Source organism: Barbus barbus, assembly GCF_936440315.1.
Source record: "Barbus barbus genome assembly, chromosome: 10".
In the NCBI taxonomy this organism is placed as follows: Eukaryota; Metazoa; Chordata; class Actinopteri; order Cypriniformes; family Cyprinidae; genus Barbus; species Barbus barbus.
Genome location: NC_136738.1, coordinates 12,852,101 through 12,878,480, shown reverse-complemented (window position 1 = coordinate 12,878,480; position 26,380 = coordinate 12,852,101). Strand labels below are relative to the sequence as shown.

Genomic DNA, 26,380 nt, shown 5'->3' with positions numbered 1-26,380 from the left:
TAAAACAATATTATAAGCATGAGCGTGCATAAGCCCAGTCCTGGTAGTGTACATTTTGATTACACTTTAAATTCCATTTTTCATCATCTTCACATCTTAGTATTTCCATTTGCTTAGCTGTGGCTTTGACAACTAATGACCTTAGTATAGGAAGCACACAACAAAACAGTAATCCTCCTATTAATACTGCAACTCCTAAAAACACTCCTAATTTAGCTAACCATGCTCCCCATGCTCCTAACTTTAGATCAAACCAATCCCAAATTTTATTATCAGTCCCACATTTTATTATCTGTCCCAACATTTGCTTTAAGTTTTAACCTTAGGTTTTTTTATGTGATTATTACTTCACTAAAAGCTCCTTTTGGAGCAGTATTATTTGGGATATAAGTACTGCATTGTTCCTCAAACATAATACATATTTTTCCTTTTTCAGTTAACAAATAATATAAAGCTATTCTATTTTGCTCTGTCATTCTGCTTGTTGCATCCAATTGCTCTTCTAGAAGTTATAAGGTCTCATCAGTGTAATTATGAAATCTTTGCTGATTGTAATTGATCCATTCTGTATTTTTATTTTGTGTAATCCAAACAAATATTGATTCAAACCCTGATTTGACTACATCTCTTGCTTTAAACTCATAAGGTATACCTCTTGGTTGACCAATTGAATCTATAAACTGCAGGGTCTTTTTCATAGGCCCTTTTAGATCTGGATTTTTCTTCATTTGTTGCTTCCTCTTCTAGTGAGATGTGGCTCATTTTATGTGTCAACATAGCCCTAGTACATAATCCTGACCATTTTCTTATAATGTTGTTAAGAGGCCTTATTCTAATTCACACATGTCTGTCACTGCAATATCGATGTCATCAAATATAGGTGGCTGGCCTTGTTTTATCATTAAATAGTCATCTTTACATCATGGTGTTTTCCATATTTTTCTTCATTTTTCTTCACATCTTCCTATGTCAATATGTCCCTTCTGCTCATAACATTTAAATTCCTGAAATGCCATTAATTGTATTTTTCCTTGTGGCTTTTATATTTTCTTATTCCTTACTGTTGGCCATTTACGGGTACGTATGCACTGTAATTCAGTTGCTTCTCTGTAGTTTGTCGTAGATTGTAGAAACTGGCACCAATATGGGCAAAATGACATTTTTTGGGTACAGTTTCTAAAGATATTTATCGGTCTGCCTCTTTCTATAACACATTTACCTCCCAATCTTACTACATCTAACCCCATTACATTAGATAGTCCTGGACAGTTGTTAAACCATTCATCATGAAATATTCTACAACTAGAACTGTGTATAGGTATTAGTACAATATAGAATTGGTCTTGCTTCAAAGCAAACTATGCAGTTTTCTCATTTCTCCTTTTCTGCTGTGTAATTTACCCATTTATACCAATTATTGTCTTCTTCCTTTTCCCATAATATATCTGAATTACCCCTTTTCTTAAAAGTAACATTATGATTATCATTTACAATGTGCATATTTTGTCTAGATAGTTTTTTCTTCTCATCTAGTTCTTGTTCTTTTTTAATTAAGTCAAAGCCACTGTTAGTTTCACCCAATAATTGAAAAGTCAATAGTTTGCACTTCATCTTATGTCACTGGTTTCTTCTTGTCACTTTTTCCTAAGTTGTCTGCTTGTCATTTCCTTTTCTTTCCACCTCCTCTTTTCCATGTGTTGGCCCACATCTGCTCCAAAGTATTTTGATCATCTTATTAGCCATCTCGCATCAATCATTCCATCTTCACTAGGGTGACTCTTTACAAGTCGTTGCAATAGTCTTTCCCTCGTTGGCAAGGGAGGGTCGTTACTAGCACGCCCTTCACCCCTCGCTTCATGCTGTGTGGGGTTGTTGAATGGTGGAGCAAACCATTCCCTGGCCTTGACAGAATTGCTGTAACCTGTAAATGGAAACCTTCACAGTTTTTGTTAGTGATATCAAGCATGCTCATCTGTTCATATGCTCATCTGCTCATCTGTCCAGTCGTCCTGTGGAAACTTCATGTGGGTTGAGGGCTGTCCTGGCCCCTTTTTTGAGCTCTCACAAACCCAGTTCTGTCAATATAATGAGTATAGGGCTAATACCCATCTATAATATAATAAAGAATTTGGTTTTACTCAGTTATTTGCATCCTTATTATTTTTCAAATGATTTCATATTTATTCTCAACAATTTACTAATTAATTTATCTTTTTGTTTTATAAACTGAGTTCCACTGTATCATTAGATACTTTTCTGGGCTTAGTAAGATAATAATCTTACTGAGTAAGATAATAATCTTACTCAGTAGCATAGGCATGTTCACCTGGAAAACACTCAACCCACTTTATTTATGTTAACAATCAGAAAGACAATATTTTATACTGTTGACACAGAATCAGCTCCATCATGATATGCTGAAAAGTGAAAGTGAAAAGAAAGTTAGATATGGGGTGGACAGAGCAATCTTGCTTGCTTTGCCTTCCCATGTAATGCGCTGCGCAAGTGTGGCACTGTTTTTCTTTCTGCCACAATACTGATGACCTAGGTACTGACCAGGAAACTTAACCAAATTCATCCATGGTCATTATTTTACTGGGCATAATTTGCCCTGTGGGCCCACATATTAGAATTTGCAAACAGCTGTTTTGGCAAAATAATTGATTTGCCTCAGTGTCTCGTCAGACACCTTCATTCACTCCACAACACCATCATTCACACTCTTTCCCCTTTTTGGCCAAAAACATGTTTTATCTTGAGATGTCATCTGATTGTGACCTGAATGGTTTTAGCTGTGGAATGTCATGTATTCTGAATAGGATAAAACAAACTCTTTTCGTTACACTCTACTGAGCGTAGACCTGGTAGCATTCCACATAGTTGCTAGATGTCATATATTGCATCTGGACAACGTCAGTCACCATAAAATTTTATTTAACACCGCAGTATAAACCTCTTGTTTTTTTTGTTTGTTTGTTTTTTAAACAATTTAATAGATTTATTTGTTTAGAATAATTGTCTGCTTTGTGCAATTGAGAGAGCCAATTTTAATTTCTCAAATGTCATTTGTTTGTGTAATTTAAAGTTTAGTCACATACCTTTTCTTATTGCTCATGAGCTTCTTTGAGAAGAGGATTGGAGATCTCTGTATAATCTAGAATCCATGGCCATCAGCATTTCTATCTTGTTACCCCCAGTGTTGATAGCATTTATGATTTCATGATTTTGGATCTCTGGAGTAAAACATTTATTGTTATTTTATTCAATCTAGCCCTAGTAAATTACCATTAAACAAAATGGAGTGACCAGTATTTTTTTATTTTAGAAGCAATATTGTTTTTTATTTATTGATTTATTTTTTATATTTTATTAGACAGTTTGTCTACCCTTTTTGATGCTATTTGTTATTAATTTGTAAAGCTCAGCACTGTTTTCAATGATTAAGTTGTACATTTCCCTTAGTTGGTTAATGAGATAGCCCTCACTATGCCAAATCCAGCTCCATTTTTATCTGATTGGTGAGTCAAGCACCCACTTTTGTCTGTTATAATTCCTTTTTCTTTTAGACATATGGCTGGACTGGTACCTGCTGAAAAGCAGATTGAGAATGTTAGTTAAAACACAGAATTCAGAGAACTGCTGAGAGACCAGTGAATAATCAAAATTAATACAGTTAATAAAATAATTAACACAATTTGAAGCAGTCTCTATAGTGAGTGATCATTAAATGTGCAGCACCTGTGCCCACCAAGGGAAGGGATGGAAGTGCTTCTGGTTAGATCATCAGTCTGTTGAAGCTGTTTAGCTGTTGCACTGCGTCGTCAGTCAGTGATGCACTCAAAGGACTGATGTTGTGGTATATGGTCTCCGTTGTTTCTCTGCCTCTTCCTCTTTCTGGCTTTTGATTGATCCTGCCAGTTTTGCATTTCAGGATGTTCTCATTAACCTTAGGAAAAGTCTCAAGTGAAAGATTCACCTTTTCCTGCTTTAAGTCAGCCTTTCTCCATGTTGACGTGTGCCCTCCTCTTTCAGGAGGGAGTTGACAATCCATCAGCCCCTCACTCTTCTTCTCTCTGCAGCTGAGTCTTTGCTTCGTTGAGACTCATTGTTAGACAGACTCCAGTTCTTTGCTTCCCTTCATCAAGGCTCTGTTCCAGAAGCCATCTGAAATTTTTAACACTCAGAGACTGCATTAATCAAATTGAACCTTTATAAACTCTGACCAAATTGTGTCTGAGCAATCAGCTCTTTATCTAAATTTTCACTTTTCAACCATCTCTTTCAATGGTTCCTTAATAAAAAGGTTAAATAAAAATAAATAAATAAAATAAATGAAAAAAGTAATTTGGTCAAAAACAGCAGTTCCCTCATTCTATTTTAGTCAAGCAAGTTCTTCATTGCAGAAAACCAGCAAGCAGTTTTTTCTTTGCAACCAGCAGAAAGCAGCTACCTTTATTATCTAAGAATACTACAATAAAACAAAAGAATCCTTCATTCTACAACAGCATGACATGCGTATGGTAAAACTAGAGACTTCAATCATAATTTTCTTCTATAATTGCAAACATGGTTCAGAATAATCTAGTAATGGTGAATGAATTTTCCCAACCAACATAAAATAATTCCTTTTTATCTTATTTTGGTATTTAATCAACAAGTTCCATTATTACCTTAAAATGTCCTATAGACTTTGAATAAAACTTTCTTTGAACTTGGTCACCCAATCTTGCTCTCATTCAACATTTCACTACACAAGTTATCTTTAGTTAACTCAAAACCAAATCTTTGAAACTCTGTAATGGATTCACTTTCACACTGTCTCCTAGGGATAACAAGATACAAATTTTAGACGTCTTCAGATATAAAGTTTTAAGCACGTGTAATATTTTTATTCATCTATTAAGACATGTCATTTGTTCTGATTCTTATTTCTTTATTGAAGCTTGAATCTTTTTCTTGTTCTTTTTTGTCAGCTCTTCAAGTTGTAACTGCGTTAATTTTCTCTGTAGCTCCTTCTCTTGAATTTTGAGCTTCTGTTGATTTTTTCTAAGTTGCTTCACTGCATGAGATACATGGTCACAGAACTCTTTGTGTGTTTTAGAGTTTAAACCGACCACGTCCTCCAGCCTGCCCTTTACAGCTTGTGGCATGGCTTCAATCACAGCATTTCTAAGCAATGTTGCCATTAATGCTTTAATGTCCCCCACAGCTAAAAGTTTGCCCATAGTTTCTTCTTCAAACACTTTAATCCACTCTCCAACCCCCTCATGGATATCTGGAAGGCGAGTGACCAGCCCCTCAAAGTCCTGTGTGGCCCAGGGGACATACTGTCCCTGTGTACCCTTAATTAAAATTGGGAGTTGTGTAGCCAGTGGTCTAAGTCTTCCTTTTTCTCTTCCTTGTTCCCATGTTTCTTTATCAAATGATAACTCCTCCCCTTCACTCACTTCCTCTTTGCTTTCTAATAGTTTATTTCTGTCTTTCACCATTTTATGTGCATCTTCAATACATTTTTCTGTTTGTTTAATTTTCCTTTCTATTTCTTCTTCCATAGCCTACTAGTGCTCTCCTTTTCTTCTCTTCTCATCTGCTCTAAAGTTTCCTCATTTCCTGTTTTCCCTTCATAGTTTGCTTTCATCATTTTTAATGCTATGTGTGCCTGTTTATAACAATCTAATGGTAAATATCCTTCATTCTTTTTATTTTGTTGCCTCTTTGGTCTTACGTCTGGTTCTTTTTGTTTTTCTTCCAATTCTACTTGTCCTTGCATTTGCATTTCTCCAGACACCTCTACAGTACCCTTAAGTATTGGGAACTGTCCCCTGGGGGCAGATATGGGGGTGGTTTAGAATACAACTCTTCTTTTTTCTTTGTTTCTTTATCTGCCTCTTTTAGTATTTTTCTTGCCTGTTTTATACTTTCAATGAGTTTTCTCCTTCCTTTTTGAACATGGCTAGCACTTCCCTCTCCTTTTCCCTTTTTGCTTCTCTTTTTTCTCTCTTTTTACTGTTGCCTTTAGTTTTATGATTTTTTTTATCAAAGTTTCCATTTCCTCACACAATGATACATCAAATGTCCCTTCCTTTGGCCATTTTGTCATCATTTTTTTTCTCAGCTGCCATTTGTTAGAGAGCTTGTGTATCAGCTCTTTTCACAATGGCTATTTTAATCCTAGTATTTCCACTGGAGTGGCTGCCATCATTTTTCCTATAATATGAAAATCCTATATTTAAAACTCAATCTATAGTTTATACAACAATTTAATTTATCATTATTATTATTATTATTATTTTTTTTTTTTAAATAATAATATATTCTCCACCCTTCTTAAATTATTATTAGATCACTTTCTTCTATTTCCTTCAGTATCATGCACTTTTAGGCCTGGCAATTATTATAACCCTTGCACATTTTCAATATAGAGTGATTTCATACTATTTATTTATTTATTTATTTTTTATCACTTAGTGTCCAAAAAGTGCCAACCTATCACTTAAACATTCGTTGTTTCTAAAAATCCTTTTATCAATAATTCAAATTAGATGTTAATTATTACAATTTAATTATTTAACAGAGCATATACCTCTATTTTATTCTTTTTATTTTAACAGCATTACTCTTTTAAAATTTCCTTAATATTCTCCCTATCATAATCCCACAACATATCCTTTCAAATGTGTACGAAAAACCTACAATGCCAATCTTGATCCAATCTTTATTGAAACAATTTTCCTAAACACATTCACTCCATCTAGTCCTTTTATTCATAGGGCTCACTCATCCTCTGTCCTTTTATATATAGGGCTCATTCACTCATTCATCCCTCTCAGGTGCGGCACGAGCTGTGTCCACATCCCGCCAAGCCCCACTTAAGGGACGGTCCAGGAGGGGTGCGCAGCTCTTGCCCACCCAATACGGAATTTATTTATTGTCTCATACAACCATGGTCATTCACACAGACACATACATTAAAATAGATTATACTACTCTCTTCCTGAGAGACCTGTCAGTTCTGCTCGCTCTTTTACTATTACACTTCCTCGACATAGTAAAAAAACAGCACTCTGCAGGATTTTTGCCTACCCGTACAGACCTCCGTAACCTTCCTTTCACCAACAGAGCGGTAACCGTAGGACTTTGCGCGCTTTCATATACTTTATCTGCTTAACGTTTAATGTTATCCATCAAAGGCCCACTTAACAAAAAACACAGACCATTGCATGCAATGTATATCTGCTTAACGTTTACGTCATCCATCAAAGGCCCTCTTGACAGTAAACACAGATTTTTGCATACACAATCTGCCCTAATTCACTGCTATCCATCAAAGGCCCTCTTAACAGTAAAACAGATCTGTGCATGCAATTATTTATTCTGGAATCAAAACACCCCTTTCTTTCTTTTTGTTCTTTAAATTTGGAAGAGCATTTTTTTTAAGAGTTCTTACCACCAAGGGCAAACTGGCAAACAACACAAACTAATTATATAAGCATAAACTGCCTACCTTTTTAGTGGCCACTTAATTTGTGTTGCTCGTCAAGTAAGCCCAAACGTGGTCTTTCACCCTCTGCTCCTTTCCATCCTGTTCGTGACGCCAATTTGTGGTGGCTTCTGCTAGTGCTATGAGGAATCATTCTCAGAGTCTTGGAGTTTTGATGCCAGAATTTAGATTTTATTATCAGAGACAATAAAACCGAGAGACGCTGCAGTGAATCTCCCGAATACATGGCCGCTCCTGCTTATATCCAGTTTCTCCCAAGGAGTGTTCTATACATTTTCTATAGCATTATTGTTTCTAAGAAACAGTCTCCATCTGTTTGCTAGAGCAGACACTAACCCCTCTGTATGTTACGTTAAATGAAGAGGCATGACTTGGTCATAGGATGTGCAGCATGACTTGGTCACGGGATGTGCAGACACTTTAAACCATATGTCTGCACATTTCATTCTTTTGCAGGCCTCTACACATGCAGACAAATACCATTTTACAATAGTAGAATAACTTGATACATATATGGCTATATTCACATTGATTACACAAATAAAACTCTTCGTCAGAACTTCACAGATTTTCTCATAAGGTGACATTTTTTTGGAGCCAGCTTAAGATTGTAAGTGCGGAGCCTGCCAAACACCATTTCCAAACGATCAAGTGTGGTTTTCTCATCTGGACCAAAGACAATCAAGTCATCCATATAACACAGGAGACTGAGAAAATTTTCGTCACCGAATATGCTGGTCATCATACGCATGAAACTGCCAGGACTGTTGCAGAGGCCCTGAGGTAAACGATTGTACTCAAAAAGACCCATAGGCGTCGTAAAAGCGGTAAACTTGCGGTCATCTTCATGCAGCGGCATGTTATAGAATCCGGACGTCAGATCCATTGTGCTGAATAAAGCGTTTCCACCCAGTGCTGCTAAACAATCCGCCTGATGTGGAAGAGGATGTGCGCCCTTCAGTGTTCTCCTGTTCAACCAGCGGAAGTCTGTACATACACGTAAGTCCCCATTCTTCTTCCAGACCAAAACGAGAGGAGAAGCATACTCACTGATAGATCGCCTAATTATCTCCTTCTCCTCCATTTCGGTCAGTACCTGCCGCAGTTTTTGATACTGACTGGGTGCTACTCGCCTGAATGGAAGCCTGAATGGTCTGGTGTCTGAGAGGTGTATCCTGTGTGCGAAGCCCTTAGCTTGCCCACAATCAAGATGGCTACGTGAAAAGACATCTTTGTAACTCAGAATTAGGTTTACCAACCGCTGCTTACATGCATCTGAGATGTCACATGAGTCAATGTCAAGGCTGTCCAGACCAACTGACTTAAGTCGCTCGCTCACAGGTAACGCATCAGCTGCTTCATCAGACAAACTTGCAGAGCAGTTTACCAGCGGAGGACTGACAGTATCAGTGTGATCGAAATCTTCGAGTGCAATGCATTTTTGCATTCCTTCTCAATAGCACAGGCCTGCCTGAAGTGTTGATAAGTTTCAAGGGGACCCATCCATCACCCCACAGAGACGTGATTAGTCTTGCCACCATGACAGCTCTGGGAGCAGAGTGAGAAGATGTCGGTTCAGTCATTACTGCACTCCCTGGAGACACCATAGCAGACTTGGGCAACTTCCCCCATACCAAGTACTCACTGCCTGGTTCGAGAAGGATAGCTGAGTTGCATCTTACTGTCCCGATCTTCTCAGGAATCTCCTCCCCTCTCCAACGGTTCAATCCCGCAAGCATTGACAAGAAGCTTTCGCACTCAGGGTCTGAAGATGTTGGTTTAGACACTGCTTGCCAAAATCCATCACTCATTTTGAAGTATCTGAGAATGTGCTTAATAACATTCGTCCCAAGGATCAGCTCATCATGTTGTCCGGGCACTACAAGGGTAGGTACTATCATCTTTATACCATACACTTCCATGGTAAGATTGAATGATGATCTTGGTTTCACACGCAGCCCTCCACAGCCTACTAGAGTCACATCAGCAGCGAACTCATCACATTCATCCACTGCACCGGCTGATCTCAATGTCATCTCAGCAGATTCATTTATAGTGCAGGCCATCGAACCGCTGTCCAACATTGCATTCAGCATAACCACCTCGCCAATCCTCACTGGCGTGTAAAAGAGGCTGTCACGTCCACCCACAACATTTATGTTCTGAAAAATGACTTCTGAATGATCACAATTTACCTTGGCTGAAAGGTAAACATTCTGAGACTCACAATCATCAACAGCTTGGGAGTTATAATGGTGATGACCCGCACTGCCTCCCTCCAAATACGGGTCAGTTAGTTTCCCTCATGTTGTGACTGGGCAGAAGACTGTTTAGGACATTCCGTTTTTCTGTGCCCTAGCGAGAAACAACCAAAACACAGTTTGTCTGCCATGCAGTGTGTCACCGTGGTATGCTTGTTGTCATTACAGACTCTACAGGCACTTTTGACAAAGTCGCGCCGCTGTCTAGCGTCACGTCTGGGGATGGAAACATCACGAGATTGCACCCTGTCCATGAGCTGCTCCATCATCTCCATCATGCGAGTGAGCAACTGACTCTCAGCCTGTTGAGTGTATTGGGACATTACTGGGGCCGGAGTTGAGAAGGAAGAGGGCTGATGCTGTGCCTGACTGGGCACTGATGCCGGCTCTGGCTGGTGGCCTACTTGAGCATCTGGTAAAGAGCCTAATGATTGGATCGGAACAGCAGGCGACCTGGTATTGGAGCGATCATACATGTCATGTCCACTGCTAAACACTGCAGTTGTATGGCTCTGTAAATTCACACCAGTATTTCCCCGGCTCCTGAATTCCCGCTGGTAATCATCAATCCTGCTCTGTATTTCTTTCGCATTCCATTCTTGAATAGGCTTGCACCTGAATATGTTTGCTAAACTGGGGTCAGGGCAGAACTTGATAAACATTCATGCTACCTCCTCTCCGATGCCGTCCAAACGTTTGCCTTGCCTTTGCAGTCCCTCATTCGCCAGATCAGCCGCTTTGTTCAGTCGGATCCAGTAGTCCACAGGATTTTCTTTAACTCTGGGGAGAGTGGCATAAAAATCAGCAAGTGGCAGGCAAGAGGGCGCGTCACTGAAATACTGCAAGAGGATACCATAAATTAACTCAGGGTTCTGTCTGACGTTAAGCATAGCATCACTGCGCAGGCTGACTTTGACAACGTCCTTTGCTTTTCCAGCAAGTCTACTCATGATCTCCTCAGCTTGATCTTGAACAGGGCACATCTGTTTTCTTAAGCAAGCTTTTGTCCTGTCTACCCACTCTTCAATGCCATACTTCTCAGAGCCATCGGAATGTGTCATGCTCTGACTTCATGTGCACTGTTACTTGTGGTGCCATCACTGTATGTGTACACTGTTCTGTGCGTGCAGATGTCTGAGTGTAACTGTGTGCGTTGGTTTGACATTCAGAGTTTACATTGACTAAGCCAGCAGACATTAGTTTCGCAACTATTGACTCACCAATCTGCGAACCTAACTGGCCTACCATGTCCGTGAGGTGGTCAAAAGCGACCCTATCAACGCCAGTTGTCGAAGCGTATGGACCCCCAACAGAAACCCGCCCAACAGGAGTACCACCCAGGGTCTGACTAAACCCGATACCCCTACCATTGTCAGCATGTAACTGTGGTTGTTCAACCCCCCGGCTGACACGGTCACTAAAAATACCACCCTCTGAACCATCATTTAACCATGTACCTCTTCCTCTAGACAAACCCATGTTACTGTAACATGTTGCATCCAGATCACCATCCCACTCGTGTTTTTCAGCCATTAAGCACTCAAAGAAATGTGCATGAAAAAAAGTAAAAGAAGAGGAAAAACAAATACAATATCAATGATGAGGTATTTCACTACTCAAAATTAAATCTTGAACACAATGAGAATCAAAAAACAACAACGAAGAGAAAAAAAAAAAAACCTATGTTCCAAGTGTCCATGCGTTGTGTAGGCTGAATGCGAAAAATTAAATGTACAATCCCAATAACGATGTGCGAGTATGCATACTGTCCTCATCCGAAGTATCGAAGACTTGATCCACTGAGGAACCTCACACAACAACCACGGTCGATCTGCGTCGAGCTGATCGAGGGATCCAAAGAGTCACGGCACCAGTGTAACGGATGTGGAAGGACACACTCACTCATGGGATTTCATCAGCTTTGATTTATCTTTTTGATAGAAAAATGGGTACAAATCAGGTTGGCTGAAGACAATATACTGCAGATAAACATGTGACCACAGCAGAGAGACTCAAATCTGCTGCTATAAAACATAGCAATAAGATTCAACATGAAAACTGTAACAGTACATCTGTAAATGTAACAGTGTAGTAGTACTGGCCAATAAACCGTAGATGATAATGAGAAAACTTCATGAATTTCTAAACAGCATTTGTTAACATTTAGAACGTCATGAACATGAAAGCAACATACCTTTTTGATAGAAAAATGGGTACAAATCAGGTTGGCTGAAGACAATATACTGCAGATAAACATGTGACTAGAAAAATAGAAATGACACTTTCACTCGACTCATTTTACAATTAATTATCAGAAATTTTAAGACAGACGCAATGACCACATGAAATACACTCCTTCCCACTCGTGAATGCACGAGGAAATTCAATACATTTATAATGACCTCAACAACCGTGTTAAAATGTCAAATGCATTATACTTCAATTCAATCAATTGCGTCGAAAATATTCACATAAGACATATTATTTCCACAATTAATACGTTAATGAGTTAGAGCGTGAAAAATCGTACATACCCACAGCAGAGAGACTCAAATCTGCTGCGGTACGGAGAAAGAAGAGGGACAAAATACTATATCTGCAATACCATTAACAGCCACAGGAGGGGAGCCTTCGAACACCAATACAACTAATTCCTTATTTTATGAAATTCACACAGCTTTACTCTTTAAATGAAGTGTTCTTTTTAACCCCGTTACATAAAGAAGCTCGATAATCCTAATTGTGTGAGTGTGATTGATGTTGGTTGTATCTCAGGGAAATATGCCATGCGGGACCTGGTGAACCGTTTGCCGGGGGGAAACACTACACAGCTGTCAGATGATACAGTGGCAGCAATCTGTTGCACGCTGCATGAGGTCACCAGAAGAAACATGGAGAATGCTAAAGCTCTGGCAGATGCGGGTGGCATTGAAAAACTCGTCAACATCACCAAGGGCAGAGGAGAAAGGTAAGCGACTGCTATGAATTCTAAACAAATAAACCTGAACATCATGTAGAATTTTATAGTATAGAAGATATGATTCTGCAGTCATAGACTCACGCATGCTTTGTAATATAAAAGGATGTACTTCGTACTATAAAAAATATATTTTATATCTGAGAACTAATTGTTATCGTTTAACACTGTTATGTTTAGATAGGACTCAATAACTACACCGTGTAGCTTCGTTTAGGCGTTTTACTGAATACCCACAACCTTACAATTTTACGACCTTTTCCGTCAATCCCTTCTGTAAACCTTAAAGGCACCATAACCTGTCACTCGCAGTGCATAACATAACAGAGTCCAACAGGACACAATCCTGAACGTTTTCAAACATAACACCCCCCCCCCCCCCCCCCCGCCCCCTGGAAACTGAAACATAACATTTAGCCCACATTCCCCAGTGTCACTATCACCCTGTCACATAGTCCCCATGCCAGATGGGCGGTACCCTCAACCTCTGAGGGCGTGCTGGCCGTGAAGCTGCGTCGGGCGGTGCTGGAGGATTCCCCCCTCCCCCCCACGATTAGCTCTTGGCCTCGGCTGCCAACCTAGAGCCGCTGCTGGGGCCAGATGTGAAGCAGGTGCTGCGGGGGCTGCGACTCTCTGCAGGCGGTTTGAGTGCCAACGAGTCCCATTCTGCAGTCTGTAAGTGGCCGGCCCCAACTGCTTAGTAACCCGCAGGGGCTCTGACCAGTATGACTGCAACTTATTTTGGCAATGGAGGTGTTTAATCCTGACCCAAACCCCTGGAGAAAGTGAGGGGGTCTGCACTCTGTGCGTGGCATCAAACCTCGCTTTCATCCCAGCCTGCGAACCTTTCACCTGAGCTCTGGCTTTCTGGAGCCCTGAGCTCTCACGTGCAGGAGCTGACTCAGCTCTCAAGCAGTCCAGTGGTTGCTTTAGTTCGCGCCCAATCATGAGCAATGCAGGTGACACTCCCGTGGTGGAATGCTTGGATGCCCGGATGGTCAGGAGAGTTTAGTTAAGTGCATCGCTGAAGCTTTTCCCCTCCTCCAGACAGGCTCGGATTCCATTTTTGAGAGTTTTATTCAGCCTTTCCACCCCTCCATTACTCTCTGGGTGATACACTGCCGTCCTGATGTGCTTAATGGACCGCACCGTGAGAAACTCTGGGAACTCTGCAGATGCAAATTGCGGCCCGTTATCCGTTGTGACAACACTGGGGAGGCCCCAGCGCCCAAAAAGGATGTCCAGGCGGTCGATGATGGAGTGTGCAGAGATGGAGCTCAGTTGAAAAACCTCTGGCCACTTCGAATGGAGATCGTGCACAACCAGCAGGTAGCGAGCGTGAGCAGGTGCCCCGTGAAGTTCGCCACAGAGGTCAACCTGAATATGTTCCCAAGGTGAAGACGGCAAGGAGTCGGGGTGAGAGGGGCTGTGGCAGGCTGACCAGTTTTCCCACTCAGGAGGCAGCAAGCACAATTACGTACCAGCTCCTCAACATCAGGATCTATGTGGGGCCACCACACTGTGTCACGGCAGCGCTGCTTCACCTTGACCACCCCCAGGTGCCCCTCATGTGCCATTTGTAGTACTCTGGACCTGAGACTCTCCGGAACGACCGCACGGTGGCCACGGGCCGGGCACACCGTCCCCCAGCAGGAGAGCTCGTTGCGGAAACGGTAATAGGGAAGCAGCCTGTCATCCACTTTGGCAGCCGTCCTGGACGTAGGTACGGAGAGTTGTGAGGGCCTCATCAGCAGCTGAGGCCTTCTGCAGCTCCGCTAGAGTGACTACTGAACTGAGGGGCCCGTGGAGGATGTTGACCCAGTCTTCGTCGCTCTCTGCGTCTGCTGCCACCCCGCCCGTCTCCTTCGTCACTGACACAGCTCTAGACAGGAGGTCGGCCACCGTGTTGGCCCGCCCAGGCATAAACTCCATACTGAAGTTGTACTCCTTTAGCCTGTCAGCCCACCTCAGCAGTCTCATGGGCCTGTGCCCTGAGCCTTGAGTCGCCAGCAGTGCCGTCAGTGCTTGGTGGTCTGTGCGGATGGTGAAAGGCCTCCCGTATAGGTAAACATGCCAGCGTTCGCACGCCCACAGGCAGGCCAGGGCCTCCCTCTCCCCCACTGAATACTTCTGTTCTGCAGGAGTAAGTGCCCGTAAGGCGAAAGCCACCGGGCGTCCCCCCCCTCTTGAATCTGGGAGAGCACAGCGCCTAGCGCTACCCCGGAGGCGTCACAGGTGACCATGGTGGACGCGATCAAGCTGAAATGGGTCAGTGTCATCCCCAGGAAGGAAGACAGCTGGGATGGTGACTGCGGGTCTGGCAGGGACAGAATGGCCTCCGTGTGGGACATAATCGGGGCGATGCCCTTCTTCGAGAGTCTGAAGCCCAGGAACTCGACCTCCTCGACCCCGAACATGCATTTCTCAGAGTTCAGTGTGACCCCATGCTGAAAGACCTGCTCCAAGCGATCGTCATGCAGTGCGGCGGAGGGCGCATGCACGACCACGTCATCCAGATAGATGGAGACCCCCTGGATACCAGCCAGTACGAGTGACATTATCTTCTGAAAACAGCTCGGGGCTGATGAAAGTCCGAATGCCATGCGTTTAAATCTGAAAACCCCACGTGCGTGACAAACGCTGTAAGGTCCATGCTGGCCGGTGCCAGAGGGACCTGCAGGTAGTCCATCTTACTGAACACGGAGGAGCCGTGGAAATGGCTAGTGAGCTCCTCAGCTGTAGGTAGGGGGTACTTATCAGGGATGATGGCTTTGTTTACATCCGTGAGGTCGACACAGAGTTGCAGTCCGCCCCCCTTTTTCTTGGCTATCACCAGGTTAGACACCCACGGTGAGGCGTCGACGGGCTCTATGACGTCTGCTTCCACCAGGCGATGCAGCTCGGCCTCCACAGCATCACAGAGTGCCAGGGGAATGCGCCGGAGGGGTTGAATAATAGGGCGGACCGACAGGTCAACAGAAGGCTGGTGTACAAATCCAGTCATGCGGCCCAGCCCGTTGAACAGTAGTGGGTAGCGGTCAGGCCATGAAGCGGCGAGCTGCAGGACATGCAGGCCCCTAGCATCACTCACAGTAAAACCCAGGGCAAGGAACAAGTCTAGGCCCATAATGTTAGCTCCCTTCCGGGTGATGTAGAACGTGGCGGCAGGTGCACATTGTTGATCGTATCTGACAGGGAGGCGGGCCACACCCAGAGTGGAGATGGGGAAATGGCCGTAGCCTAACAGAGGTTTAGCCGCTGCTTCCAGAGGCACGTGACTGAAGAAGCGGTCATATGTACATTTGTTCAGGATTGACACTTTAGCCCCTGTGTCCACGAGGAGTGGGATGAGAGCCGTGCCCACATGGCATGTGCAGAGCTTGAACGAAGGCTGTGAGGTCTGTACAGTGTTTATGGGAACAGCAGCAGTATCATGGCAAGCAGGAGAGGAGCGACAGCAGCGTGCAAAATGGTTCAACTTGTTGCAGTTACGACAACGTTTTCCCTGAGCAGGGCATGACTGATCTCTGGTTGCATGTTTAGGAGAGCCACAGTTGCTACAGCTCCTGTGCCCACTCTCCCTGGACCCCTTGTCCACTCTCTGTACATCCAAACTGTCACTCGCCCTGTCAGCCGCCTCTGTGTGCAGAACTGACGGTGGTGATGATGTCACCGGCTCGTGCACAGCGCGGCCGAACTTGCGCGCCTCCATTAGGGCCGTTTCCAGCTGCTTTCCAATTACTAAAGCATCCGCTAGTGTCGTGGAGTCAGGCTCCAGTAAAAGTCTCTCTCTCAGGTGGTTACATGACGTTTTCTCTATTAACTGGTCAACTATAAGTCCATCCTCCAAAACCCCAAAATCCAGCCAGCTCACGTAATGCTGATACATAGTGGGAAACGGTCTCACCCGACTTTTGGGTCCTCTGACGAAACTCAAAACGGTGCATCCGCCGGCTTTTCCCAGAGCCTTCAAGGCGGCCGTGGCTGTGACGTACTTATCATCCGATAAGGTGAGCGTGGCGAAAATTCGCTGTCCCTCCTGCCCGAGACAATGGTGCAGAAGTGCGCACTTCCTCGTCTCCGCTAGGTCCGAGTGCCCCAAAGCCAGCAAATAATCCTCAAACGACGTCAACCAGCGATCCCAGGTAACAGCTGGATCACCGGGAACAGGTAGGAAAGGCGGCGGTGGCGGCAAGGCGAGTTCAGACATCCTTGTTCGCCAATTGTTATGTTTAGATAGGACTCAATAACTACACCGTGTAGCTTCGTTTAGCCGTTTTACTGAATACCCACAACCTTACAATTTTACGACCTTTTCCGTCAATCCCTGCTGTAAACCTTAAAGGCACCATAACCTGTCACTCGCAGTGCATAACATAACAGAGTCCAACAGGACACAATCCTGAACGTTTTCAAACATAACAAGCACGTTATTAAAATATATTTGTGAACAGATTATTAATAATAAACATGGTCTAAACATGTAGATGTGTAGCATTCATCGTGTTGTAGTTTGGGAAAAACCCAACTAGTAATGTGTTCAAGTTTATGTCACAATAACACGTTAACTAATGCAAAACATAAACATTACTTACTCATCAGATCGATCTTCTCTACTTAATGAACTCTTGCTCTTATTTTGAGGGAAATCCAGCCTTTACTCAGCGCGTCTTCTTCCATAAACGAACAGTATAGCAACGATGAACAGTCTCCGGTCTCTTTGTTTATGTTGGGCGTCTCCAAGCGCGCGTGGGTCACGTGGTTATTTACATGTGAACACGAGGGGGTGGGATCTCATTAAAAATAATGAGTTAGACAGTCTGAACATCGTGTTGGTTTCATACGGATTACTTCATCACAGAATATTTGATTTCGATATGACTTACTTCATTTGAAAGAAGACACTTCAAGCTTTCTATAGATATAACTCTCATGTCTGTGTGTTGAGTATTCGCTGAGTTACACTTCATTTTAGTGACGCATTTCTGAAAACAGATCGCGGAGACAGAGAAGACAGAGAGCGCACCCTGTTTGTTTTCTTTTTTCTTCAAAAGCACAAAGTTTAGTTGTTATTATGAGTGTATACAAATAAAAGTAGACCCCTTACAGATTCGAATGGTGTATTGCTCTTATCTGAACGATCAAAAATGGCAGAGTAATTAAAGCTCATTTCTGCCTTGTCAGGAAAATCTGCCCCAAAACGCATATTCGCATTTGTCGGGCTCAGAGGGTTAATGCATGTTCATCTTTTATGTAGTCATTCGATACTTCACCAGTGCACACATATACTTTCTCCATCATCATTTGTCTAAATCAGTGGTTCTCAGCTCCACCGCTCTGCACATTTTGTATGTTTTGCACATGCGTTCGCAGTAGATACTCTATGAAGGTGGTGAAGGCGGCCGCTCAGGTGCTGAACATGCTATGGCAGTACAGAGACCTGCGCACCATCTATAAGAAGGTGAGCGGCAGCACAGTAAGGCTACAGCTGCTCCATATCAGGGCTATCTGTGTGTTTATTTCTTCCTGTGTTTGAGCAGGATGGCTGGAATCAGAATCACTTCCTGACTCCTGTATCAACTTTGGAGAGAGAGCGCTTCAAATCACAACCCACTCTACCATCAACCACGCTACAGACGTCCCCTGTGCACCACACAGGTTAGTGTCACACTACACAAACACATACATTGCAGTGTTTTATTGTTCATTAAGGACCTGGTCACTTCATCTGTTTTCTCTGATCGGATAGCTATCCAATCATGAAAAGACCAGGTGTAAATGCCCTCTGAAACACTTTCAAGATGCATTTAAATCCGATCGCTCAAACCACTTCAGAAGGTGGTCAGGAAACCAAAAATGAAAACCGCAAAACAAAAAAAATTTACAAGAAGATCCATAGCATGGTCACTGCCAGAAAAATACAAAAACACGTCTTTCAGTGAAAATTTCAAATCACATTTTATAAAAGAAGATAAATAACAACTTAAGTTCTTCCATAGAGATTTAACCTGATTTCAATAGAATAAATGTACCTGTTTGATTTTATTAGAGATGCTGAATTTTTCAGGGAGTAACCATGCTCCCTTCCAATGAATGCTGTCAAAAATTGGTCCAGAAAAATTTACATCTAGGGGATGTATATACTGAACAGTGTAACATTCGCTTTATATATCTACTCTTACATTTTTTATCAAGAAAACAAACTCCATCCAATAAAATTTTGGGCATAATTGTTTTCCTCTCATTAAAGCATAAGTATGTTTTAAATAAATGTGCATAACATGGAGACAAACTTTTGATGACAGAACTGAAAGATCTAGCTGGCAAAGGAAAACTATACAAAGTCATAAATTATTCATACTCCAGTATAGTACCATCATCTTTAAATAAATCCAAAACTAAGCTCTGTCATAACACTTGTCAATAAAAAGAGACTTTCCACTGATTAAAATACTTGAATTATTCCAAAGAATTTATTTGTGGGGAGAAAAGTTGTGCACATTTTAAATTCTTTACCAAACACAGAAATACCTTTTAAAGTGGGATTTTGTAAAGTATAAAGTGATAACAATTCAACAGCCAAAAGAAAAAGAAACGGGGAAATGGGGCAACTTTGACACACTCCTCTGTCACAGTTAAAATGTTTAGTTTGCAAGCTAACCAAAACTGAAGATTTAACATCATTATAAAGCATTCTCACCATGTTAATACATTTATTTCCAAAACCAAAAACACTGAGAGATTTAAACAAAAATTGGTGCTCTAATGAATCAAATGCTTTATAAAAATCCAAAAACATTATAACAGAATCTGAATCAATATTCTCTGAATAGTCAATGAGATCAAGTACAAGTCTTATATTGGAACTAATGTGTCTATTCTTCATAAACCCATTTTGTGTTTCACCAATTATACTATTAAGACCAGATTTTAAATTAGTAGCAAATATTAAAGCTAATAATTTATAATCAACATTTAACTATGATATTGGTCTCCAGTTTTCAATTAAAAGTGGATCTTTATCTGATTTGGGGATCAAAGAAATTAGTCGCCTCTCCTTTGTGAATACATTCTTTGAACAAACAATATAAAGGCTGCTTTAAACACCAACGCCGACTGTACTGCTCAAGCTGCTCAATCCGTGATCAAACAACCTTGTCTGAAGATTGGAGCTCTGTAATGTCTCTTGCAATTCTGCACATCTTTTCAGAGTGCTCATCAACATCAGAAACAAGCTTCTGCACTACCAAAGACAGGTTGTCAATGGCTTTCGTTGTAGCATCGGTGGAATTCTCAATGGAGATAAGTTTTTGGAAAGTTGCATCTTGTTTAGTAGACAATTCTTGAATGGCGTTCAAAATGTCAGCGAAATCCCCGCTTTCAGGCTTTTTTTTTTTAGTTTTTTTAGAAGGAGGACTTTTTGCAGGAGATGCTGGAAAGGGTGTCGCCAAACAAAGTTTCATATCACGATTCGCATCAGCCGATGCAGGAGGGTCAGCTAGCACATCAAACCTATTGCTCAGGCCAACTTCAGAGACTAGTTCAACTTCGGCGCCAGCTTCGACATCCATGACTTCGACATCCATGACAAACCGCGTCTCTTTCTTCCCATTTAAGAAAAATTGATGCAAAACAATGTTGAAACTTTTCAGAGAAGACCGTATAAAAAATATAAAGACTTAAAGTTAACTGATTAATCACATTACTACCACCACCGGCAGAACTAAAACGTCTATCCTCCATCACGTCTATCCTCCAACACGCCATCAAAGAAACTCTGAAAAGAACTTCCAAAGCTTCAGGGTCACAAGGAAACCAACCAATCACTGGAGGGCTTTCCCAGAAAGATGTCATCCAACGACCGCTCAACAGCCAATCTGCAGCCCTGGAATTCCCTCAGGCAAACCATCAAAGAATCCCGCTGTCAGCTGTCAACTCAAACACAAGTAAAAACAAACAAAAATCTTCATCTCTTGCTGAACTGGGTGAATTAATCCTAAAGCAGTAACGATAAACTGAAATCTCTGCTTTTTGAGTTTTTTCAGGTTGAATTTAAAGAACTAGTAGCTAGTACTAGAATTTTGGGAACTTCATGCAAACGCAGCCACTCATTTCCTGAACCGTGTGTGTGTGTGTGTGTTTTCAATGATTTAGTTTAATGTATTAGAGTAGCTCAAATAAAGTCGGTTTCATTTATAAAGAATCATTGTCTCGTGTTGTGCAATTTTAAAGTCTAAAACATTTGCCCAGATCTTGTGTTACCTTGCTCATGGTAAAATGATCATTATGTTTGAATTATTGTTGACCACGAGTAGTAAAACAAAATTGATAAGACACTAAATTTGACTACGATGCTGGGCGACTAGTTGATAAAGTGGAAGCTATAAATTTTGAATCCGTTCAATCAAAGTAGATCGAACTGAATTGTAAGATTCAATTCCCTAAGAAGATAAAATTTAATTTTAGAGAGTTAATTTCTTACATAGCGCAGGAATTGAAGAGTGGATTTATATCCGTTTTGCGAAGACACATTTATGTGGTCAAGTGTAAATGGAAACGTTTGAACAAATCAGATAGATATCCGATCAGTGAAAACACATGAAGTGACCAGGTGTAAACAGGCCCTAAGAAATGATAATGAAGATTAACTTAGAACAGTTGGTTGGAGATTTTTGTATAATGCACTCTAGAAAATAGATGATTGAGCTGAAAATGATCCCAAAATGGATGAACTCCTCAGAACCACTGTCAGACCTTACACCCTGGCTTCCATCCAGCCCAGATTTTGGTTTCCATTGACCATTGTCACATCATTTTCTTCTTAACAAATTGCACAGGGTATACAAGTAAAGATGTTCAACGTGAGTATTTCGTTCATCAAGATCCAATGATTTAAGTGTTTCCTTAATTTCTTTGGAGCAGTGTGTTATGTGATATTACAGTTTTTTTGTAAAAATGCAGATAAATTAACCATCAGTATCAGGTAAATCATGTGACTCTGCAAGAATTACAATATGATACGATACACTTTATTATTTATTATATAATTAGGTTAGTTTATTTGTTTTCACATTAACTCATACAGTGATCTGTTTGTTTGTTTGTTTGTTTTAACAGGCAGCACATTATCATCTCCCGCCATGCTGGGCATCAAAGAACACTCTGATCGTCCGAAGACACAAACTATGCCATTTTATAATTACCAAGGAGAAAACGGCATCAGTAAAAACAAAACTATAGGTATGAGAACTTCCTTCAACAAAGGTGCCTGCTAACTGGACTGAGTTTACAAGCCCATTCATGAGTTCATAATAATGAATTGTACTTTAATCTAGTCCCCAAATCCAAAACTTACCTGATAGCTATTTCTTTAAGCTAAAATTGAGCTACATGTATCTGCCTAACTCCAAGTTGATTTTTTTTAAAGGGTCTGCAAAAGCATCTCAGTATTACACTGGGCCGTACATTTCCCTGAGCAGAGAGGGGTCGAGACGAGAACAGGTGAGGCCACTAAACAGAACTTACCATCACTGCAATGGATCTTTACAATTTTCCTTTTCTATTGGATTCCCAATAGATTCCCATTACTGTAATTCACTAGCAGTTTGAACAATAATTTTATACTGGACTACAAATGTATTAGTTCAAATTGTTTTAAATACTTTTTAGCTACTTTGTAAAACAAATATATATATATATATTTTAATGGAGTTTCTTAATTCAGTCACTTATGATGTTCCACTTGGTTTAGGATGCTGCCTTATGAGGTGCGTTAGCTGCCCGGGGAGCACTCAAGGGTTCATGAACAACACTCTTTTGTATAATACCCTGTTGACTGTCTATGAATGATTGACACAAAATGAGCTGAAAATGAGAATAAACAAGATCCTGACTGTTTAGCTGAAGACCAGATTGTTTTGTTTGTGTGCAGAAGGTGTATCGCACCGATGAATCAGGCCACAGAAACCATGACATTTACCGCACATACCTGCATTCACCACACGCCTACGAGGACTCATATCTGGAAAAGATGGTGCACTATTCTCCCACTGATTACAGCCATACACACGGCTTCAGAACCACAAGCAAGGACTTTTACTCTTCCACCAGGAGACCGTTACACCACAGTGAACATTACCAAGGATCCCCCGATTCATGGGTATAGAGCCCTGGCTTACAGGCTGCACTATCTCTTACACAGAAATGCACGTGGGAACACATTGTTTTTAAAGAGATGTGAGAAGTGGATGCAAAGCATATAAATGTGATTGAGAATGTCTAGCAGAATGTTGGTTTAATGGGAATAAGAAATGTGAACTCTGTATGTACGGGACTGGAGAGATGTTGCAGACCAGGGGTGCAAAAAAACTGCAGTCCTGCAGAGTTGAGTTCCTACCCTGCTTCAACACACCATATAGTTTTCAAATAAGCCTAAAGGATATGATTAGCTGAATCAGGTGCATTTAATTTGGGTTGAAGCTGAACTCTGCAGGACTGCGGCCCTCCAGAAACAGAGCTTTGCACCCCTGGTGACTCGCTGAGGAAAAAGACTGGGAAATTTTTTAAACTTGGGGCACCTGACCATGAACTTCAGTTTGTCAAAACAATAAATAAATGAATAAGGATTAAATGTATATGAAGGATTTCAGAGGGAACATTGTACCTGTTGTTGTTGAGATTGATAATGCTATGGAATCTTGTACATATCGTTCATTTATTTTTAGACTGAATGAAAATAGCTGCCACATGGTTTAAGCTTTACTACATTGGTAAGAACTCCTGTCATGTTAAACCTTGCAGACCTAAGTGAATAAACATTACATCAGTTCTAAATTAATAAAAAATTATTCTTGCTGCTTTTGTGTTGTGTTATGATGACAGTGTTGTGTATCAATTTAAGGTAACACATAAATCCTCAAAGGGCAAAAAAGTCCATGTCAAAAACTATCGTAAAACATCTATAAAATGTCTGTATCCAAAAACTGTCATGGAAATAATGTATAGAAGCGGTTTCAGTAAGAGACCATACTATATTTTCTGCTGCATCTCGGTTTGTAACTACATGAAACATAAGTCAACCATACATATGTACGCCTGCGTGTGTGTGTGTATGTGTGTGCATGTTTTTGTGACATATGAGGACACAAATTTGTATAATGACATAGGTATGACATAGGTATTACAAGGAGAAGGTGATTTATGAGGACATTTCCCCATGTCCCCATATTTCAAAAGGCTTATAAATCATACAGAATGAGTTTTTTGAGAAAGTAAAAATGCACAAAGTTTCCTGTAAGGGGTAGGTTTAGGTGTAGGGTTGATGTAGGGTGATAATGAAGGGTGAAAATACGGTTTGTACAGTATAAATATCATTACGCCTATGGAATGTCCCCACAATTCACAAAAACAAACGTGTGTGTGTTTACAACAATCCTTTCTGGTCCTCGAATCGGATTGGCTGAGAGGAGTGTACAATATTCTAGTGATAACAAGAACTCCTCCAACCATTTCACTGTTTGACAGACGCACAAATCCACTATAATTTTATTAATAATACTGTTTTTGTGTCACGGAATGAATTAATGATGCATTTATATAGCGCTTTTATTGTGTATTGTTTTACACCCAAAGCGCTTTACAATCATGTGGAGGGTCTCTCATGCAGTTTTAATAGTTTTTTTTAGCCGAGAATGTAGTTGTTTAGACTTCAAATATGTGTGTTTTTTTAATAAAGTTAATGTCTATTTGAAAATTTGCTTCAACGTTTTCGGAGATGTGAGCTCCAGGGTGTCAGCGGCCATTCAGCGCTCATGAACCCGTGGAGAGAGCACCTCACCTCGGCCAGATCTTCTGGAATTTGCTGCTGGCTCTGATGTCTCCGTAGTGGTTAAACATGAGAGATAATTCGTTTTGGGTAAATATAATGGGCAGTCTTTGGTCTCGTTAATCTATTATTTGTTCCACAGCAAATAGTTTTGGCAGAGGGCAAAACCTCATCACGTTATATTTTATGTAACTTTATTGTTGTACTTCTGACTAAATTGCCTAGCAGCTTTTATGATGGCTGTTTATTAAATATTATTATTAAATAAATAATATTTTATATGAATAATAGTGGTCGCTACCTTTTCCAAAACTCATGTAACTGACTACAACACAAACAGAATCACAGTTCATGTTGCTACTATAATTGCTCCTTCATTCAGCACATAGAGACACTGTTTTGTAAAAGCAAAGTGGCGTCATGGCTGAAGAAATGACAGAGGTTAATCCACCTGTGAACACCAAACAGTGTCTTGAGTCCAAGACAGTGGACTTCATCTTTATTATACTTGTCTGAACTAGCAAGCAGTTGAGAGCCAATGAGAAAGTAAGTTCAAGTTAATGTCTACATTTACTTTTGTACCATGTAATTTTCTGCAACAAGGGGAATCATAACTGAAGAAACAAATTGACAAACAGCAAGTTTTAGATTTGCTTAATGTGTAACTTTCAAGCATTTTATAGTGGCGTTGTCTTATTTTTCTGCACAATGATGACAAGTGCTTCTACTAATTTACTTAAAAGTGTTGTTTACCCAGAATTCGGTCATCATTTACATTATTACATAATTTCCCCCATATTTTTTTAAACCTCTGACTTTTGCTTTTCTGCAGAACTCAAACGAAGATACTCTGAAGAATGCTGGTAATCAATTGTCAGGTGTGAATAACATGAGGGGGAGTAAATCATTTTCATTTTTGGATGAACTATACATTTAAATAGGATGATACACAATTTAAATTTTAATCATTCTGGGCAATCATTGCCATTAGTGCTGTAAATAGTCTGTCAAACAACATGTGCATTACTACAATATACATTTAATTTCATTCAGTTTGGCCATAATGAACAGCAAAGACTTTTCTCCCAGTCGATAATTTATCTGCCAAAAGTCATAATTGCAGATGCTGCTGTCCGTTTTGTTGACAATTTTCAGGGAAATGTGAAAAGATCCAAATTGGACAAAGGCTACAAATTCTTCTTTGAACAATTTATTTTTGATTATTAAAGTATGTATAATGAGCAGTGTTGGGTAAGTTACTTTCAAAAAGTAATTAATTACAGTTACTAATTACTTCATCAATATTGTATTTAAATTACTTTACTAATTACTCTATCTGAAAAGTAACTTAGTTACTCAATAAGTAACTTAATTATTCAAATCGCTAATTAGGCTACATCTTAAAATCCCTATAAACCTTAATAGAAATTAAACTCTATATTCTTTCAATTCGAGTCAAACATAGAATAGTTTAGCCTTTTAGCTTTAAAACAACTGTAATACTTAAACATTTTTATGAAAAAAATGTAACCACCTTTGGTTAACAAATAGAAATACTCTGCAAAATATCTGAATAACAAAAAGGCTTAAAAGTTAAACAATACATTTCAGTTTGGCAAGATGTTCAGGAAAACCCCAACTAGTAAAATCTGTACAGGTTTATGTCAAAATAACACGTTAACTAATGTAGGAAAGAATAAATTACAGAAATGATCTTCTCTGCTGAATAATGTCAGATCGCGCTGTTCTTATGAGGTAAATTTCTCATAGCAGGTCTTCTTTCAAAAATGATGAATATTAGATGATTTTTTTTCTTT

At 40.6% G+C, this 26,380-nt stretch overlaps 1 protein-coding gene across 7 annotated transcripts in view; it reads left to right on the top strand.

Annotated features, from left to right (window-relative positions):
- The window catches only part of LOC306875787 (plakophilin-4-like), a 121,804-nt gene extending 98,205 nt beyond the window's left edge, over positions 1 to 23,599 (top strand). For 4 of the 7 annotated variants that reach the window (XM_079426518.1, XM_079426513.1, XM_079426515.1 and 1 more), the window contains 6 exons: positions 12,538 to 12,730; positions 18,113 to 18,200; positions 18,280 to 18,397; positions 21,857 to 21,979; positions 22,167 to 22,240; positions 22,671 to 23,599. In XM_079426518.1, the coding sequence (XP_079282644.1) occupies positions 12,538 to 12,730; positions 18,113 to 18,200; positions 18,280 to 18,397; positions 21,857 to 21,979; positions 22,167 to 22,240; positions 22,671 to 22,904 (830 nt within the window). In that variant the 3' untranslated portion in view covers positions 22,905 to 23,599. Of the gene's footprint in view, positions 1 to 12,537; positions 12,731 to 18,112; positions 18,201 to 18,279; positions 18,398 to 21,856; positions 21,980 to 22,166; positions 22,241 to 22,490 lie in introns of those variants that run through there. The other 3 variants (XM_079426516.1, XM_079426517.1, XR_013784770.1) reach the window with 3 other exon arrangements.
- The last annotated feature ends 2,781 nt before the right edge of the window (positions 23,600 to 26,380 follow it).